Below are 21,455 nucleotides of genomic sequence, written 5' to 3'. Positions count from 1 at the left end.
TATATACCCCGACATCTACCCGAGCCAGACGTGCAAGGTCTGTAAAACTGAACCGGCAACACTCCACCACATGCTATGGGAGTGCAAACACCAATACCAAGACCTTAATCCCGTGACCCTCTCGTCGAGATGGCACGCCGCCCTGCGCAGCTCCCACCTCGACGACCAACTCTGGGCGACCCAGCAGGCCTACGAAGCGGCGAAGAGGCAAGACCTCGACGTCCCATCGTGGGAGGCCTAGGCCCAGCCGACAAAACTGCTGGTGCTTATTAAAGTTCACTCTCTCTCTCTCTCTGCACATTTCGAAAGTAAACACTGCGGGCCTAGAAACCATGCATGATGACAAGCATTTTATTAGAGCCGTACAAAAATGGGATTTTTTTTCAAGAACGACTATTTAAGGAAAGAGTATATTAAGTGTCATTGAGGCTTTCAAATAAATGCCTCGTCACGGTATGCAATCACAGGGCACGGGTCGTTTTCTAGGCTGCGTGCTCTGATTAACGAGCTTAACGTACAGCAACTGAATAGGCACCTGTTGTCTGGGTGGAGCGTCCTGCGCCTTGTTGCCGGAGCCTCTGTTTTATGGCGGTATACTGATATTACATAGAAACTAAAGAAGTAGAATAAACCAAGATCTGAATTAATAAACAACGCTACTGCTATTAACGGCCGCTCATACACACAGAGAGGAAGGCCTGATCAGACATTAAAAAAATAAAAAAAATGAACGAAATATGGCTGGCTGTGGCCCAAGAGGTAATAACAACGTCTACTCTGGCGTATATATATAGTTGTGCGCTTATCGGTAAAAACAAAAGTTCGGCAGCATGTTACATTAGTGCAACACGGGAAAGCGAAAGCCTGCTGCACACTTCGTAATGCATTAAGTTATAAGCTTGGAGGCGTCAGACTTCTTGCAAGACAGGACGAGCCTCAGCGTGGAGTAAACGTGTGGCAAGCCGTTGTTTGCGGGCTTCCGCCCCCTCTCTACGTTGTCGTCTCGCATCGACGCGTTGCTGTTTTCGCAGTTCGGCTTCTTCGGGTCGTTTTCACTGCTGAGCACCGGCTTCGCGGGCTCTAGCGGTCGAACGCCTTGCTCCCGCCGCTTCGCACGTCGCACCTACAGTCCCTCGCTTGGCGAGCAACCTCGGCCGTAGCGTACTTCCGAGGGGGGATATGCAGTGCATTACTGATCGTCCAGATGCTCGTTTTGAGCTTGTTCTTTATTGAAATGCGTGCTATTCTGTGTGTTCAAAAACAAGAAAGGGGCTGGCAGATGGAATGGCACACTGTGGTATAAACTTTTTTAAAACAGGGTTGAAGTGCCTCAGACAGGCTGGCCAACGTTTCGATAGGTGGACCTATCTTCGTCAAAGGCGAAGGCCTTTGACGAAGATAGGTCCACCTATCGAAACGTTGGCCAGCCTGTCTGAGGCACTTCAACCCTGTTTTAAAAAAGTTTATACCACAGTATTCTGTGTGTTGTATGGGTGATTTCAATGAATATATGAGCCGTTGCATTTTTGCTTGCTTGCAGTGGTATGAGCCTTCGCTGATGATGATAATTTTTATGCCATTCGAGTAGACCCCGTCTTAAGGCGGTATGAGCCATTGTAACAAGCCACTTAAGGCTTTCGCCTTAATAACTACACGGCGCGTATTTATATACCAAATGAATGTATATGCGCGCTATGTACTCCGCACTATACAGGGTGCCCCACATCATTTGAGCCAAGAATTTCAAAACGAAGCCGCGTCCGAAGCGAATTGAACCAAACGCATACTATTCGCAATAGCTTACAGTAACTCCTACATTTTTTCGTTTTCCCCATGACTCACTAAATAATTGAGTTTCATTACCCAATTTTTTAATTATTGGCTGATCGAGGACCCCAAGTATGATACGTAAACTTGTAGAGCACCTTTAGAAAGCACGAATCCAGTTGTTTCCTTTACGATACATCTCATGCCGTCCTTTTTTCAGGGCTGCATAGAAAGCCCGCGAAATATGAGAAAAGCCACATGACAGAGCTCTTGCGCAGTTGTATCGCGCTCTCAAGCGTGCGTTCCGTGAACAAGGTCAGCTCCCGTCGGATGAGGGCGAAAATGCATGTTGCTTGCCGAGCGCTGTCCATTAGGTAAAGAAGGCGCTGCCGCTTCCTCGTCTGGGTATGGGTTTCCGAATAGACAAGCAGAGCAAGTGCCAAGAAGTGAAGAAGTCAACAACCAAAGCAGCTGAGTGCGAATAGAAAAATTAATGTAACTAAAATGCGACCAGCGCATGCATGCCATGAGCGAGGATCGTTTAGCTGTATATAGAGCACTGATGAACAGGCTAGCTGCAGAAGCAGCACAGTGCGAAGACAGTATAGTTAACGATGAAAAAATGAATCAGACCGTGCTCCATGTTGAAATACACAACAGCAACAACCCGAGTGCGCGTAAAGTCCGGAGCGTTTGAGACATATATTTAAATAGATAATGTGAACCTAGGACATTTCCGTCAGACCCTCTTAAGTAACATTGAGGCTCTGGACTAAATTTGTTCGGGGCCCCATGGACAATGATCACGATTTACCAGTGACGACAATAATGACGAAGACGACGAGGATCACGGTGATGGCTTAAAATGCCTAATAGTTAGAATTGCATCTCTCGTTAGTTTTCAAGTTTATTCTCAGATAAGAGTTTGTAAACAGATACAAAGACACCTTGCGTTTTAACAAAACGTTTTCAATATTTCTGCATTGAAAATAAAAAGTGTGTTTTTTTAAGTGGTAGGGTGCCAAAATCGGTGTTAGGATTATTCCGGAATCATTCCATTTTCTAAAAAAATAGAAAACCCGGAGTGCACGCAACGAGAACGGAATGAGGTCCCCAGTGTGGCAGTTGGAATGGGAATAGAATGAGGGCCCGAGATACCGAAAAGGAGTTGGAATGGAATAAGCAGATATCCACGAAGCGCTAAATGTTTATTTAAAGCTTTAATAAAAAGAAGCAGTGTATTTTTTTTCCAATTAGACTAAACTAGACTTGGTCTATTTCGGAATTTTTACTCAGTAAAACTATCTCGATATGCATCTATAGGTGACTACCTTTGCTGCGGTAATTGTAAACAACATTATTTTCTACACCTTGTATACTTACGTGTTATGATTCGGAAACTTCTGATGAAACGCTGATGAAGTTCAAATAAAGATAGGTGCGTTGAGTTAACGCCTTTAACTTTTTCTTAAAGAGTAATGTCAGCTTTCTCTAGTTTTAATGAACGCCTTTACATTAAGTTAAAGAGCCTAGACTTATTCGATTTAGTAAGAGAATCTTTACATACAGCAAAGGGATGACGACCAAAAACGGCCACGTCGCAACGGTCGAACCCTGTGTGAGCCTACGATGACTCGGAAAGCGCGCTATGTTTTTGGCCCACTACACAAGGCTCGATAACAGGTGGTAAAGGTCTTCTGTGAAATGGCGCCCGTCAATGTTCAAGGTTAAACAAGGAAAGGTATTAGGCGTCACCGAATCGGTCAGCTCAGAATTCATTTGCTGCGACAACCACATTTTCGTGGACGACAACCATATTAATTTGCTTGCCTACTTTTTCTTTAAATTGAGCTCACTGACTACGGCGGTGCGCGGGGTAAAATAATTTTGTACTTTGCTTTACTCGAATGATATAAACCATAGAGAAATTACATGCAGCATGGTCCTGAAGAGATAAGAGGCGAGAAAGAGCGTTTGTCCTTGTGCGCAAAATAGTACGCAGCATAATTAGTTTTACTGTGAAAAAACATAACCAAAATAATGCAAACGCAAGTATTATATAATCATGGAGAAACCGTTTCATCCACTTAAATAGGAAATGAAATGGACCAACTGTATCACTCCAGCACTGAGAACGGTCCAACGTTCACCATTCCGCGGAGATGAAAGGAGTGGAATTACGGTTATGTACACCTTTTGAAAATGAGTGTGACTGGAATCGAGGGTCTCCTCGGCAACACTGGTTGTTTTGCTTCTGTTACGTTATGTAATGCCTGTAGTCTAACGCGCATGTCGGTGTCATAAGGTAGGTCACCTATCCCCGAACTGCTCTATACATAGTGGCATCATCGAGGAGAAAGAGAACCACGTGTTTCGATGCAACAAGCACATTATTTATACAGGGCCACTTTATATAGTTCTGCACATATGGCATATAATCTGCGCGAATACGAAAAGCCCCGTGTACAACTCTACGTTTAAGAAGAAAATGAAGTAAAGGGTCTACATTATGTGCTATTTTTACCAAAATTGCACGAGCTGATACAGCTCGAGAAAACGCAACCGTTCAACACTGTTTCACGGAGGTTACCAATCAAAGATGTCAATAAACAGTAGGTTCGTAACACTTGATAATATGAGAAAAAAAAAGGTTATCATAATATGGGGAAGTATACACACATATTTTACTTCTACAAAAGCATCTCGTGACTTTTGCGACAATAGCCAATTCTGATATGTAATGTTTGATAGAAAGAAATACTCACCTGCAAGTTCCGTTAGGTGGGAATAATGGCGATAGGTTTCAGTTTGCTATTGCTGAGGGTGGAGCGTATAGGCAAATAATCTAGAAAATCAGAAATTAACAAAACCGAGAAAATTGTTTTATCAAGAAAGACTTTGAGTATGACCGCGAATTCAGTGTCGCAGTTTGAGATCAGAATGCTTAAATAAACCCGAAGGGCCATGGAGCCAATAAATACGGAGAATGGTTGGAATATGTGTTAGCTCTTATACTAACAAATTTACTGCATGGACACCATGCATATTCACTACAAGAACCAACCAAACTTAAAGAGTTACCTCAGCATGGTGCGTCGTAGGGAATGCTCTCTTTTGTTTTACGTGTGCCTGCAAGCCCTTTCCCGGCCATGTTCATGGCGTTATCGTAGGACTGATTTGGACAGTTATCAATTAAAATGCTCTTTTCGCGAAAAAGCGAACACGTTTATCGCCATATATTCACCAAAGGACGACTATGTTGTGACGATTCCAATGAATGAATGAATGAATGAATGAATGAATGAATGAATGAATGAATGAATGAATGAATGAGTATAGCAAGTCCCATATGACAATATGAAGCTGTGGACACGGAGGTGTCTGCTGTGGAAGCGAAGAGGGAGGAATGTCTGGTTTCTTGCACCTCATGAACGATCCGTCTGCTTACAGCATCTACCATTATGCCAACAAACTAGTCGCAGGTCAACTTGTATATGGGTAATCTTCGCTCTTATTACCATGGCACTGGCTTCGCGTGCTCTTGATCTTCCATCCGCGCCTTTCCGATCTCAAACTACTTCGGCTGCTGCCAAACACTTTCAAATAATAATTCTCGTAGAACGTTCCCTGGACGACCTGTGACAACTTCTTGTATAGCCAGAATTTCCAATGGTACCCTGGTGATGAGCAATTTAAATTTATTCAGGAGCCCGACAAGTAAATATTCTTCAAGGGGCCCCCTGGCAGGCGGAGTACCCGGCTTGCAGCCACCCTAGCCGATATGGTAATCAGGCTCTAATTTCCATAAGCGTCAAAGAAAGTTCGACACAAGCACCTAATACTTCTTACGTGTGGGAATGTGAAAGCATTGTGGTCGCTTTGGGAAATGTTTTCGCTGAGGTATTCGTCCGCATGTCGTATTGCACGTTGTAAACCTGCACGGCATTGTTTTTTTGTGTTCCCTCACTCCGTCTTCTGTGGTGTGTTTCCGTAGCCAGCCACATTTCACAGCTGCCGCTGAGATAGACGCGTCGAAGTGCGTCCCAGTAGCCACACCACCGATAAAATTTGAAGGGCAAGCGCGGGAGGCAGCGACAGGGACGTGTACAATGACACACGGCACACCTCATTTTGTACACTCATGATTTGGCGTCGAGAGTGCAACGCTGTATACAGACAGCACCGATGAAGTCCGAAGACCAAAGGACACGTGGAAGGTCGTGACGGAGGCAGTGAGGTGACGTGTGGAATGACGCACTCACTGCATGGGCACAACTTTACTCGCCCATAACCGTGGAGCCACCGTGGCGTGAGTCGGAGAAGTGTGCTTGTTGTTGGAGAAGCGTAGCAAATTTTCGATGCATTTTCCTTAATCTACTTTGTTTACAGAAACCTGCTGACAGATTTGACGTCAATCGGCGAATTTTTGGGGTGTGTTTACTCATCGCGCCGTCAACCATTTTCGGTGCCATCTTACGGTTACGTCGACAACGGCAACGCTAGATTATCGCGTCAAAGGGTATATAATGCTTTCGCATTAACGGCTTTTTACACCGATTCACACATATATACACACGGAATCCGGCCACTTTCATTCCTTTCTTTTGTTGTTGTTGTTTCCAGGACTGTAAAGGGATTCGAAATTATTGAGCCGCTATTGTGATGTTTCGGAAAAGGCGCATCCCGCTTATGAAGCGCGCAATGTGGTTCTTGCCATTAAAAGACGATATGAAATGCGATCATGTTTAAAGGAGCACTGACACAAAAATTTGAAGTCGAGAGAACTTGTGAGATCGATTTAGTTGGTCACACACACATCGTCTATAAAATATCAGCGGCGAACATCGCTTAGAACATATTTAAAATCAATTTTAAAGTACTTCCGCGCAGCCAACCGCAAAACAGAGCACCTCGCGACATTGACATCAACCGGGACTGTAAATAGCCAAGAAAGCGCTACGTCATGAGGCTACGTCACGAATTTTCGTTGGCTGCCATGCGGCTTACATGTGCTCTTCTCCTCTGTTGTTGCTTGTTCTAGCTGTTGTAGTGGGACGCTCTCCGTGTCGCTGCAACTGCAGTTTTTGTCCTGTCCATCGGGATATTTCCCACACTATCAGCTTGACTGCGCTGCCACAACGTTCAACGCCGATTTGTTGTGTCTGACCATTGATTGTGGCCGATGCGAGGGTTTTGTTTAGGTTCGTCCTCGCCATCGCCGGCCGCAATATCTGAGTCGCTAAGTGATTGGCCACGTCTAAAGCGCGAGACACATGGCGCGATTTTCCGTGCGATCTGTAGGACGGCGCGTCATTCGACAAGGTATACGAACGAGCGAGCGGCGGCCCAGAACCGGCGCCCCTGCGTGGAAGTTCGGAATGCTGCGTAACGTCGAACAGAAAGTGAACCGTATTTGCACAGCTATCTTGTTTGAAACAAACGATGACAATATAAACACGTCTATGCGAGCACTGTAGACGTGTTTTCGCAAGGCCGCGTTAGCAGTATCGGATCCGTTGACAGCCGCCGATGGCCAAGAGCCGGCAGGCATAGCTCGCTGGGCCATCGAATCCGACACCGGCTGCGCTTGTGACACGATCGCTTGCAGCTCGTATAACGAAGCGCATATGTTAGTCGGCACAACGTGTACGCAGTTATGTCACGCTTAAATTGCAGCACATTTGATTTCATTGGCGCCCACAGAAGCGAACGAGCATGCCAAGCGAGCTTGCGATCGCTGGGAGACGATGTAGGCCTAGCTCGCCGGCCGTCTATCCGGGGCCGAGGGTCCTTGCGATGCGTCCACAACTCGTAATAAAGCGCCTCAATTCGTCAGCACAATCAATGCCTGAACATTTATGTTTCTCTTAAGTGAAAATACGGTTAGTTTTCCCAGTGCCGCTAGTAGCGATCAGTAAAAAGGCCAGTCAGGTGAGCCGCTTCGTATACAGACGATTGCTGGCGCGTCTGCGCTTACGGCGTCCGAGTAGAAATCACGCCAACGATTTACTGTTTCGCACAACGTTTTATAACTCGCACTCTTTCTAGGTCACTTTATTCTAGAAGTTATTTCGTGTCAGAAACAAATTGTAGCCCATTTATGTGCCGCCGTCAGCGGCGAAAGAAGCCCGCGTTTCGATCTGGGAGAGAAAAAAACAAAACAGCCATGATCGGAGCGGCGAGGCGCCCGCTCGCCGACCTCGCCCCGCCGGGTCTACCACGTGGTCATGACGTTCAGGCTACCGGCGCTGTCGTTGGCTGCGGTCGTCCGCCCGATGCGGCAGTCGCATGTCTTGGTCGCGCACGCTGGCTGCGCGTCAGAGCATACGTCATGGCTTTTTGCGAACACGTGACCACTTTGTTTACACTCCCGTTTGTCCCGTCTCGTTGCTCTCTGGAACCGAAACTTCGACTGGTCGCTACAAAAAAGACTGGAAATAATTACCTGTCGCGTTCTGAAGTAAATGAGGTTTCGTGCCATGATTACTGGGTCATTCACTACTTATTAAAGCAGAAAAAACCACGTGGATTTTTTTTTGTGTCAGTACTCCTTTAAGCCTTAGAGCGAGAGAGAGAGAGAGAGAGAGAGAAACGAAGAGGGAAAGGCAGGGAGGTTAACCAAGGACGTACTCGGTTGGATACCCTACAATAGAGGATGGGGGAAAGGGAAGAACAGACAAGGAGAAAAAAGAAAAAAATAATAGCCAGTCATTCACAGTCAGTCGCAGTGGAATCGGCACTCTCACAAACGTTCGTACAATCCAGTCTCCTTCAATAGGTGCAGAACAGCTTTTGTGGCCTTTAGCATTCAAGCGCGCATATAGGCCATGGTCCAAGGATCTGATCTTCTGAGAGCCCGCTATTGTCTAGCAGGTTGAGTTTCGCTTGTAAGATACGTCGTTGCGTGTCAAAGGATGGACAGTGACACAGAATGTGCTCTAGAGTCTCATCGCACCCGCACAAATTGCATGCCGCACTGTTGGCCAGACCTATCAGGACTTATTAGCAATTTGTAAAATTGACCGCGGTGTAGCTTAATTCTCGTCCTTGAGCTCGTACGCTCCGAAAGAAGTACAGTGCTTGTACGATAGATCGAAACACACTATCGACTATATACTTAACAAAAAGTATGCTAATTAACATGTCATTTGATTACCTTACGACACATGTTGCAATTTACGAATCCCAGCCAGTGAGCTTGCAAGGCGTATCCACCTGGAATGAATTTCCTGCATGACACTAGTTTCGCGACATGCGTTCTACTCCGACTGCAACTTCGCATGCGGCGCCTGCGCATGGTCGCGCGGCCGTGTATTCAGAGCGATCTGCGTTGGCTGCATAGGCTAGCTGCGTCGGCGGATCGCGCCTTTGTGCGTGCTGTGGGTCCTCGGGGCTCGCTTTGCGTTTAAGCGATAGACATTACGAAGATCACTTCGCTCACTGCTGCTGCCGCGTTTCCTCACGCCAGCGCTCTGACAGCGAGCGTCCGCGGTCACCGAGTGCGATGTGTTAATGTTTGCACCATGCTTGTTATGTTAGTTAGCCTAACAAGGAGATCTATATACAGAAGGAGGTCCCATTTCAGTTCCTAACTACGGGACCTCCTTCTGTATATACATATGTGGTAATTGTCCTAATTTTGTCATGAATACAAGCTGATTCTGATTCTGAAAAAAAAACGAATGTTTGCAAGTTGACTCGGCCGATAGAGGTATTATCCTTACTTCGTATGGCTGTTTGCTAATTTGCTATCGCAAACAATGATTCGCCTTTCGGACCTAAAGTTAAACGCCATAAATATACGAAGAGGTATAATAGAGATTGAGAGGAAAAAATGGTCTTTATATCAGTCATTTTTTTATATCAGTCATTTTTGGCCGAACACATTGTTCGTCAAAGAGTTTTTTTGTTGTTGTTGTTGTTTTTGGTCCACCACGTTGCCATTTCTTTTGTTACCTTTCGTGTGTCAGTGCAACATGACTTTGCTCTGAACGTTTAGCGCAGCCGCTCATATATGTTGGGTGTAACTTTTGCAGCTAACATTGCCACGAACAAAAATTGTGGAAGCTTCATTTATGACAACGAATCGTTTCAAAAGAAGCACATAGAGCCCTGAACAACATCTTTAATGATTAACGACAGTGTGGTACATACAACATCACAGTAAGAATACACCAAGCAGTATATCCTTTAAAAATGCAGTGTCATATTGGCGTTAACACACTCTTTAGCCTACAGGCTCATAAACAAACCAGACAGCTGGTGCTACTTTTACGCAGTACCGAACAGAAAAAAATGGCAGCAATGGCATTGCCGATAGAACAACGTGCTTCTATAAGGCATGTAAACAATGGCAATCGTGCTCATTACATGCGGCATGTATCTCCTCTTTTTGTGCAGAGAGTTCACTGGCCCTGGGCTCGGTTGGGCCCTCACCTGCCGACCAAATGTGACTCCACAATGGAAAAGCGTAAGCTCATGCTATTGATTTTGTTTTTCGTTGCATCCACCGCGCAATCAGAGGAACCGCAACACACAGAAAAAAAAAACTACTTCTATACCTAAAGAGACAGCCGCTCTCTCTCTCTCTCTCTCTCTCTCTCTCTATATATATATATATATATATATATATACATAAACGAGAAGCCAACAAACACTGACACCAAGTACAACATAGGGGAAATTGCATGTGCTTAATAAATGAAATAAAGTAATGATAAATTAATGGAAATTAAAGTGGATGAAAAAACAACTTGCCGCAGGTGGGAACCGAACCCACAAATTTCGCATGTCGCGTGCGATGCTCTACCAATTGAGCTACCGCGGCGGCGTTTCCCCGTGCACTTTCTTGGGTATTTATGTGTACTAGTAGAACCCTGGGAGTGTTCGGTTCCCACCTGCGGCAAGTTGTTTTTTCATCCACTTTAATGTCCATTAATTTATCATTACTTTATTTCATTTATTAAGCACATGCAATTTCCCCTATGTTGTACTTGGTGTCAGTGTTTGTTGGCTTCTCATTACATGACTATATATATATATATATATATATATATATATATATATATATATATATATATATATATATATATATATATATATATATATATATATATATATATATATATATATATATATACATAGAGAGAGAGAGAGAGAGAGAGAGAGAGAGAGAGATTGCTCAAAAATCATTTCAAGTTTCCGTCACGAACGCATAAGATGGATGTGAAGCGATTTCTTCATGAGGTCATAACATAGCGGCTGTCTCTTTAGGTATAGAAGTAGTTCAAAATGACTACCTTTTTATTTTTAGCACAGTAATACGATAATACAATACATAATGGCACCATGACACAATACGAGTGCATGAATCGGAATATAGGGTGCCTCGATTACAGCACGGCCTTCTGAAGCGCGGTATCGAGGCACCTCACATTGTTCAGTTATTTCATAACCTCTTAAATACCGATTTCTAAAAAATCTGACGCAGCGATAACTTACGAAGAGCATGATTGCGGTTAACTATATTCGCAACCGGAGTCTGAAGTGCCGAACTGCACAACTGCCACGCTCGATCCCCCTCCGCCATTTGCAACATATGCTACATAAACGCTCGTATTTATGAGAATCCCGGTGACACATAAGACACCTGGCGCCGTTGCGTCCTTCCAAAAAAGTAATACAAACGTGCGAAATAAATCGTTACACTTTACCACGTTTTCCGTTGCAACAACCGCACCGGTATGTCCGCCTTCTTGCCAACGCTTTTGTTCTTGTTCTAAATGAGTGTACCCGAGAAAGTTGACCGTGAAAACCAAGCGAAAAAAAAAAAAAGAAAGAAACTTCAGCACAGGCGCGAACCCTGTGACAGCCGGGGAACGAGGGCATTTCCTGTCTGCCGACGACCAGCGGATGGCGATTCCCCCTAGTGGGAGGGACACGTGACTTCGCACGCAGAAGGTACATCTAAAGAGAGGGCAGGCGCAGCAGCGGTGGTGGGTTGGCCGCGGACGCTCGCTTCGCCCGCCCTCATTGACGGGTGTGTCTCCCGTGTCCGGCGCTCACTTGCTGACTTCCCGACGCACCGCCCTACACGAGGCCGCGAGGGCCTGAGGGCCGGTATCGAGGGAGGGATAAGTCAACGGGGGCGTGTCTCTTACTGGCCGCTCTAAACACACGTCCGCAAAAGACGGCACCCAATCGGGCAGCTTGTAGTCGCACGTGGTACCGGGGGAGAGGGGTGTCGAACTGACCGCGCGATACTTATGCATAGCTTCCGTGGTTTCACCGCGGCATGACCATCGAGATAACAACGGGGGGACGGTGACTTGTGTAAAGAAAGGGAGCAATGAAATATGCGGTAAAGACAACAATTAACGCAATTTTTAATTGTAGAATAGATTCGTCAGCTAGAATGCCCTACATATTATGCTCGTTAGCCTTCGCCATTCGACCGCGAAAGTTTGTTTACTTCGCTTTACGCGGTGCCTAATTTTATAGCCAGCATTATCGACACGTCAGATCGTTTCGTGTTCATGTTAAATCCATGCACACTCGGTCACAAAATTTGTACGGAACGCGAGACCTGAGAAAAAAAGCTGAATTTCTGCGCCGCCCCACAACGCAGCTATAGCACACGCATTTACAGCCTGTAACAGACCACGTGAACAACATTGTTATGTTCGGTTTTACTGACTATACTGTTACAGGCGGCTCGCAAATCGAACGTTTTTCTGAGATCCCGTGGTCCGTAAACTTTTGTGTTCAGCTGCACCAAAGTTGAACCCTTTCAGACGTCACGCTGCAGTGCTGTCGCGTCACCCCAATGGGCCACAACACCGCTGACAAAGAAGAGCGTCGCGAATGCAGGCGAATAGATATATCATGCTATAGCGCATCCGCCCCGAGCCTTGGCCATCCTATACCCGGCGTTCTCCGCTACCGCTGGCACCAAGGCCAGGCCGGGATCCAATAAACCATGGCCGCGGTGTTTTTCCTCTCCTATAGGCGGCCTTCACAGTGCCGTTGTTTTTGGAGGTTGCGCCATCTGTCACGCAAGTCCCCTCCCCCCCTCCCCCCCCCCTGGTTGTCTGGTTCTGCTTACTCTGTTTATATAATTTTGTATTTCTCTGCTTTACCTTTTCCGCGCATTATTTTCTCTGAATTTAGCAACAAAAATAGATGGATAAAGCAGTTCTGCAGGCGCATCTTTATCGTGGATGGACAGCGTGGTTTTATACGTGACGGGTCAGCTATAGTGCTCTTAAATAAATGCTGGTCTAGTAGAGGTTAACATGACTGGTGATGTCGACTACTCCTCTCCAAGACGTACAACACATAGCAACGCTATGGTTAATATGCTAAGTGGAATAAACCAACAAACTAAGGAAATAACTCGAAAGTGCGTAATACAAATAATACGTAAATAAGCGACAGGACGCGGCCACGCATAGTTTACAAAAAGTCGAAATCAACGCAATATATCCACCAGAAACGTACACAGTTCGCAGAACAAGTATGTTTGTAACATATGTCAATTATAATTAATATATTATTTGCGTCCTGTACAAGCAAGCACAGCCTAAAGAAAAATCAACGTGAACAATGTATAGCACAAGCGATGACAAGTTCAAGACAATTGTAGGCACATTTTGCAGGAACTTTGGGATGCAGTACGTTAATATGCTGGTGAAAGTAGTTAAGGGAGAACACAACGTCGCTACACAGGAGTCCTCCGCAATTATTGAGCATTTTGCTTTCTTTCTTTTACCATCTCCTGCACCACAGGGGATCGCCTCCTGGACATTCCTTGTAGAGTCTGCGGCGACAGGAGCTCAGGGAAACACTACGGAATATACAGCTGCGACGGTAAGCAACCTTATACGGACATCTCCATATATCGAACCATCACACAAGCAAGCTCAACGTGTCATTTGCTTCACCAATGTTGTGTAGAAATGGCGCTCCTTTGCACGCGCACACACGAAAAAAAAAAAGAAATATACTGGAATACCGAAAGAGCAACATCATTTTGGCAAGGGAGTAGCAAAACAGAATGTCAAAGGGCGAGAAAATAGGCTCACAGAATGTACTTTCCAGTCCTAAAAATACAAATGCATCCCCTTTGAAAAAGTAATATTAAATGAATATTAGGGTCTAGACAAACACACAATCATCATTCTAAAGATAAATTTTTCATACTTATACAGCAGTTGTGTCGAAACGTAGAACAGGAGAGTGCCGGTATAGTTGCACGAGCAGCATGCAGCACAACATGCATCATCGCCGTCCACTTCACGGCTTCACAATTCATCGCTGTATTGTCATTACCGGTTTACTCTACCTGGCTGCCCAGCAGCGGTGAAATGACCTCACCCTCCTACCTTAATAACCATTTTTGAACCTGTCACCTCTCGCTTCCTCCGTACTTTAAAACCGCTTCCAACCCATCAACTAAACAAGCGCTTCCTCTCAGCCTGCCATTTGTGTATACTGCGCTCTATAATAATTGGATGGCACTTCTCGCGTCACTGAGTTGTGCTGATCAGTCTATATAATGTAATATGGGCCAAATAACAAACTGCAGAAACTCCTGCAGTTTTTGAGCTTTTAGTTCATTCAGGAGTGTTAGTGTTCACGTATCCACATATGCAAATATACTGAAAATCGGCTAGCCTGTGTGCGGAGGCACTCTTGCATCATATACGCTCGAAGAGAGGTGGGCTGTTGCGTTGGTTGCTGGAGATGGTTGTGTATGAGACTAGCCGAGTTGATAACGGAAGTGGAACTGTCTTTACTGAGGGTGCACAGATTCGGGACGCGTGACAGGCGGCGAAAGACAGCGCATATATTGCAGGACAAAAGGAGGCGACGATTTTGTCATCTGAATATACAACCTGTGGCACATCGGCGGCTCTGATTCTGTCGGTATGTAGCTCAGCGCCTCACTAGCTCGGTGGCGCCAGGGCTATAGAACGGCTTCCACAAAAATGCTCGCGGTTTAACGAATTTGAACGAATAAACCGTGCACAGAGCGAGCGGACAGAGCATTCTGTGTAAAGCAACCACATGGTCGTAAAGAAGTCCAAAAACTGGCCGTGTCATATAGAAATTACAGATAGCCTGCCGTCACGATGAATTAACTCGAAGAAGCTTTTAGAATCTGTTATTCTCATAAGAAGTTTGGTCAAAAAGATGTGACCAATAGAATTTGTGCCATTCCAGGAGTGCCTAAAAGTTAACGACACAAAAACATAATTGCAACAGCATTAGAAACAAAAAAGCAGACATAAAAAGAGAGATTTATTGGGTTTACATGAAGCAAAGTACGGCATTGGTGCATTCTTAAACTATTGAGTAACTATTATTTCCTGGTGGACAATACAAACATATGCACGAAAGCTGCCATTTCACATAGCTCGTTCGACACTGTTGTGTATGTGCCTTCAAATTGTGGGAAAAAAAAGAAAAGAAAAGAAAAAGGCGCGTCGAAGTATTCAAAGCATGTAGCAGCTCAGTTATCTCTGAAGCTGGTTCTTGTGGCTCAAGAAAAGCTTCTTCAGCTGTTCATCAGCCTGCACTGTACATTCATATGAACATGTAACGTTAAGAGACGGGAAGACAGCGGTGGTTAATTAAAGCGAACAGGGAGGCTAGCCGATATTCTCCTTGACATCAAGACGAAAAAATGCAGCCGGACAGGCCATCTCATGCGTAGGGCAGACAACCCATGGTCTGTTACAATTAATGAATAGGTGCCGTAAGTGAACCAGGTACAATTGGTGTATTAACATACGCACCGTACATTAATTAATGGGAAAGTTGTTAAGCATTATTATGTTAATGATTCTATTAACCGTTTTGATTTCTTCTAGAAGTAATGACCGCCTCATCAAGTTCCTGAAAAGTAAGTCACAGGGGTTAGAATTGCACTATCTGCAACAGGCATTTTTTGAAAAGTTGGTACGATAGCTGAAAAATACCACCATAGAATTGTATACAAGCGGTTGATGCACTTTAAAAACTGCGCTCTAGTGTCTGAATAACTTTTTGGCACCTGCATGTGACAGATGTGTTCAAGGTCCCAGTATATTCACTGGGCCTGTTGAACACGGTCTGAACTTTTTCTACTCCTTTCCTTTTCCTTTTAGTTTGTCTTATCCTGCGTGCATATATAGACTTTGTACCAAACCAAACGCTCGCCTCGTTACCCTCCCGATACCGTACACCTCTTTCATTTCTCTGCATTGAATGTACGGTAGTAAACCGCGGGCGTGAGTCTGTTTGACATCCCTCTCCTTCATTCGCTTTTTCTCTTTCGTGTATTGGCATTCGAAGTAGCAAAGCACGGGAGTCACTATTTGCCGTCGCTGCGCAGGTTGCTCGGGCTTCTTCAAGCGCAGCATCCACCGCAATCGGGTTTACACGTGCAAGGCCCAGGGCGAGCTGAAGGGCAAGTGCCCCATCGACAAGACCCACAGGAACCAGTGCCGGGCCTGCAGGCTAAGGCGGTGCTTTGAGGCCAGCATGAACAAGGACGGTGAGCGGTTCCTCTTTCCTAACCATTAGACAACGACGCCCAGTTAACTCCTACAATCCTTCAGTGTGCGCATTTCTCAGCCGCCACGAATGCGTAATTCAGTATTTCGGCACGCTTATCAGAAAAAGTTCAATGATTGTTTCTTCCGCTGTTGTTCCTTGCTTTTTTTTTGCGTTGCCGCCTTTTCATGCATAGATCAAGTTCAACGAATGATCGGGACTCGGCGATTGTTACTCCTCACATTATTTGTATTTACACCTTCAAGTGAGACGTCCTGTACGCATGGCATGTAGCCGGTACATGGAAATATTTGTATTCATCACACTGTGAGCTTCGTCCGCCTGCACGCACATAGAGTCGACAAGCGTTGCAATGCGAACTTGTGACACCCTAAAGGATAAGAACACATAAATCGACGCTGTAGACAGAAAATGTCGTGCCTGTGTGTTTATGCCTTTTGTGTTCTCATTTCTGCAAGCACTTTCTTATCACCGACAAGATCAGGTGATGTCAGTTGGTTCGAATAGCCGTTCGTTTCTGCAATGAGCAGATCGAGTGACGGGCGTTCGGCAACTTCCAAACTTATAGTATATACAGCACCTGACACCACGGTATATACTAAAGCTTCCTTTAAGTAATTAAGCACGGCTATATCCATCAAGGCGTACTCACTTTAATAATTTTGCTTTCCGTTTGTGAATATTCTCAAGCGTGATAAGCTTTCGAAGACGGAAGGACCTTCAGTCACGTCGCTGACTTCTGCGCGAGTTCAACATATTATCGCGAGCGGGGAGAGCAACAGCCGCTGCGCGTATACATTTTCACGAAACATCGGTGCCGCATGGTCGCTTGAACTTTTTTTTATTCCCTCCTGGTTTCCCTCCTCTTTTGCGTGGAAAACATGTCAATTTTCCGTATCTTAAGAGCTGTTCAAAGCAGGTAGATTTCTTTACTCGCCGACTATCGCTCCCCTCTAATGACGATTCTGTAGGTGAACTAGAGATCAAGAGTGCTATGGTGGAAGGTCCGAATTTGGCAAAGTTCGTTATTTCAGCGAGCTCTTGCGACGATCTCAGATGAAGTTTCTAATGGTACCAAGACAAACGAAAAACGCAGTTTCGCTCGATAGGCGAAGCAACGTTTGCAATAGCAAATTAGCAGACATCCATAAGAAGTAAGGATAGTACTTTTATTGGCCCTATCAACTTGTAAACATTCACTTGCTAACTAAATTAATAAGATGGTGTCAGCGATCCCACGCAAACACAATCATATCACACTCGATTAGCGCGCACACTCGCTGTTCGAATGTTGGTGTGAGCAAGCGCGGGAGCAGCAGCGAGCGAAGTGACCTTCGTGCGTTCTGTCGCTTCAACGCAAGAACGGCGAGAACACCACATGCACAAAGGTATGAGTCGCCTGCCAATTCATTTCAATATTCTGCACGCACGAGTGTGCGCGGCTGTGCGAAGTACGCATTTATTCGCGGAATGGAAGCATCCCCTCCTCCTCCTTCCTGTGCTACCTCCCCTCTTTCGTACATATATGGCGCGTAAGATTTAACTGTAATTATGGAGGAAGGAACAAAAACTGAGCAGGGGCCCTGGCCTCACTCTTTGAAGCTAAGTGAAGCCGGAAGTTGACGTTGCTGCGCGATCATGACGGGCCTGTTCTCCTCTCTTGTTTACATTTCTCGCGATATCACGCCGCGCTACGCGCAACCGGTCTGCTTGGAAAGCTCTATCAGCACGTGTATTGTGGTACACCTGTGTAGGTCCGTATGACCCTCGAACGCGCTCTGCTTAACAGCGTTCGTGCTGTCACGAGTACTGAGAGAAATAAGCAACAGTTGATCAACATTTTCGGCACATTCCCCACACTGGTTCAGACATCTGTCCCATCCAAGCACTAAATTTGCCATGCCGTGGTGGTAGAATTTGTCCTGCTGGCTGTGCAACAACCATCAGACTGCTGTCTTGGTTTTATTGCTGCATGCGAACCGTTGTCCTGACAGGAACTTCTGTAGCGGACTGTAAACGTGAAAATCCCTGGACACTGGTGGTGGAAAGAGGACCGCGGTTCGAATCCCAGCGCCCCGCAATTTTCCACCGAAAAAAAAAAGAAATCCGCGTGTTGAGAAAATTGTATAAACAGGCCTTGATTGGGGCCTGATCCCGGTGACCAGAACCGGTAACGCACTCTCTCACCAGAGCAGGATTGGCCACCCCAATGCAGTACTTGGCCACAACCTCCTATATGAATAAAACAATGAAACCCCGGCCCTCAGTCCCCAGCAGCCGCGAAGCAACTGACCACCGCGGCGGTCAGATCTGTGACGCAGCAGAGGGTGCTAAGAATCCCTGGCTCCGGACAGGCTGCCATTGGAATCTGAACCTGACGACGTTTAACGTTAGAACGTTATCTAGTGAGGCGAGTCTAACAGTGTTATTGGAGCAATTAGAGGGTAGTAAATGGGATATAATAGGGCTCAGTGAGGTTAGGAGGATAAAAGAAGCATATACAGTGCTAAAAAGCGGTCAGGTCCTGTGCTACCGGCGCTCAGGGGAGAGACGAGAACTAGGAGTCGGATTCCTTATTGATAAGGATATAGCTGGTAACATACAGGAGTTCTATAGCATTAACGAGAGGGTGGCAGGTGTTGTGAAACATAATAAGAGGTACAAATTGAAAGTCGTACAGGCCTACGCCCCTACATCTAGTCATGATGACCAGGAAGTCGAAAGCTTCTATGAAGACATGGAATCGGTGATGGGTAAAGTCAAAACAAAATACACTATACTGATGGGCGACTTCAATGCCAGGGTAGGCAAGAAGGAGGCTGGAGACAACTCAGTGGGGGAATATGGCATAGGTTCTAGGAATAGCAGAGGAGAATTAGTAGTAGAGTTTGCAGAACGCAATAATATGCAGATAATTAATACTTTCTTCTGCAAGCGGGAGAGCCGAAAGTGGACGTGGAGGAGCCCGAATGGCGAGACCAGAAATGAAATAGGCTTCCAACTCTGCTCTAACAGGATACCAGTAAGCTATCGCAGGAGACGAAAGATCTGATCAAGAAACGCCAATGTATACGAAGGCCTCCAACCCTATGTATACAGCTAGAATAGAACTGGCAGAACTTTCTAAGGTAATCAAAAAACGTAAGACAGCTGACATAAGGAACTATAATATGGATAGAATTGAACATGCTCTCAAGAACGGAGGAAGCCTAAAAGCAGTGAAGAAGAAATTAGGAATAGGCAAGAATCAGATGCATGCGTTAAGAGACAAAGCCGGCGATATCATTACTAATATGGATGAGATAGTTCAAGTGGCTGAGGAGTTCTACAGAGATTTGAGATTTATACAGCACCAGTAGCACCCACGACGATAATGGAAGAGCGAATAGTGTAGAGGAATTCGAAATCCTACAGGTAACGCCAGAAGAAGTAAAGAAAGCCTTCGGAGCTATGCAAAGGGGGAAGGCAGCTGGGGAGGATCAGGTAACAGCAGATTTGTTGAAGGATGGTGGGAGTTTGTTCTAGAGAAATTGGCCACCCTGTATACGAAATGCCTCATGGCTTCGAGCGTACCGGAATCTTGGAAAAACGCTAACATAATCCTAATCCATAAGAATGGGGACGCCAAAGACTTGAAAAGTTATAGATCGATCAGCTTACTGTCCATTGCCTACAAAATATTTACTAAGGTAATTGCAAATAGAATCAGGAACACCTTAGACTTCTGTCTGCCAAAGGACCAGGCAGGATTCCGTAAAGGCTACTCAACAATAGACCATATTCTCACTATCAATCAGGTGACAGAGAAATGTGCGGAATATAACCAACCCTCATATATAGCTTTCATTGATTATGAAAAAGCGTTTGATTCAGTCGAAACCTCAGCAGTCATGCAGGCATTACATAATCAGGGTGTGGACGAGCCATATGGAAAAATACTGAAAGATATATAGATATCTTTCAGCGGCTACACAGCCACCGTTGTCTCCCATAAAGAAAGCAACAAAATCCCAATAAAGAAAGGCATCAGACGCGGAGATACGATCTCTCCATTGCTATTCACAGTGTGTATACAGGAGGTATTCAGAGACCAGGAGTGGGAAGAATTGGGGATAAAAGCAAATGGAGAATACCTTAGGAGCGCTGATGATATTGCCTTGGTTAGTAACTCAGGAGACCAAATGCAATGCATGCTCACTGACCTGGACGCAAAACAGAACGATGGGTCTAAAAATTAATCTGCAGAAAACTAAAGTAATATTTAACAGTCTCGGAAGAGAGCAGCAGTTCACGATAGGTAGCGAGGCACTGGAAGTGGCAAGGGAATACATCTACTTAGGGCAGGACGTGACCACGGATAGGGATCATGAGAATTAAATAATCAGAAGAATAAGAATGGGATGGGGTGCGTTTGGCAGGCGTTCTCAAATCATGAACAGCAGGTTTCCACTATCCCTCCAGAGAAAAGTGTATAACAGCTGTGTTTTACCAGTACTCACGTATGGGGCAGAAACCTGTAGGCTTAGGAAAAGGGTTCTGCTTAAATTGATGACGATGCAACGAGCTATGGGAAGAAGAATGATGGGTGTAACGTTATGTGATAAGAAAAGAGCAGATTGGGTGAGGGAACAAACGCGAGTTAATGACATCTTAGTTGAAATCAAGAAAAAGAAATGGGCAGGGGCAGGACATGTAATGAGGAGGGAAGATAATCGATGGTCATTAAGGGTTACGGACTGGATTCCAAGGGAAGGGAAGCGTAGCAGGGGGCGCAGAAAGTTAGGTGGGCGGATGACTTTAAGAAGTTTGCAGGGACAACATGGCCACAATTAGTACATGACCGGGGTAGTTGGAGGAGTATGGGAGAGGCCTTTGCCCTGCAGTGGGCGTAACCAGGTTGATGCTGATGATGAAACATGAAAATTCATGGGGGCGAGGTCGGGCGGTATGTTGGGTGCCCCAGACCCTCCCACTGAAATGACCAGAGCTTGTCGGAGCTTCTCATTTTCTCATGTGGCCTCCCATTGTCGCGGAGATTGACTGCGTTGTACACATCGAGAATCCCTGAGCATTGTCACCCGATTGCAGCCAGCAGCTGTGACAGTGTGGAATAGTAACTGTAGACATTG

At 45.5% G+C, this 21,455-nt stretch overlaps 1 protein-coding gene across 1 annotated transcript in view; it reads left to right on the top strand.

Annotated features, from left to right (window-relative positions):
• Positions 1 to 21,455, top strand: part of LOC135911724 (nuclear receptor subfamily 2 group E member 1-like) — a 60,234-nt gene that overhangs the window by 3,975 nt on the left and 34,804 nt on the right. The window contains exons 2-4 of the mRNA XM_070539393.1: positions 10,168 to 10,237; positions 13,555 to 13,635; positions 16,145 to 16,306. Of these exons, the coding sequence (XP_070395494.1) occupies positions 10,168 to 10,237; positions 13,555 to 13,635; positions 16,145 to 16,306 (313 nt within the window). The remainder of the gene's footprint in view (positions 1 to 10,167; positions 10,238 to 13,554; positions 13,636 to 16,144; positions 16,307 to 21,455) is intronic.

The sequence above is a fragment of the Dermacentor albipictus genome, chromosome 5 (genome assembly GCF_038994185.2).
Source record: "Dermacentor albipictus isolate Rhodes 1998 colony chromosome 5, USDA_Dalb.pri_finalv2, whole genome shotgun sequence".
Classification (NCBI taxonomy): Eukaryota; Metazoa; Arthropoda; class Arachnida; order Ixodida; family Ixodidae; genus Dermacentor; species Dermacentor albipictus.
This window is presented reverse-complemented; position numbering and strand designations above follow the sequence as displayed.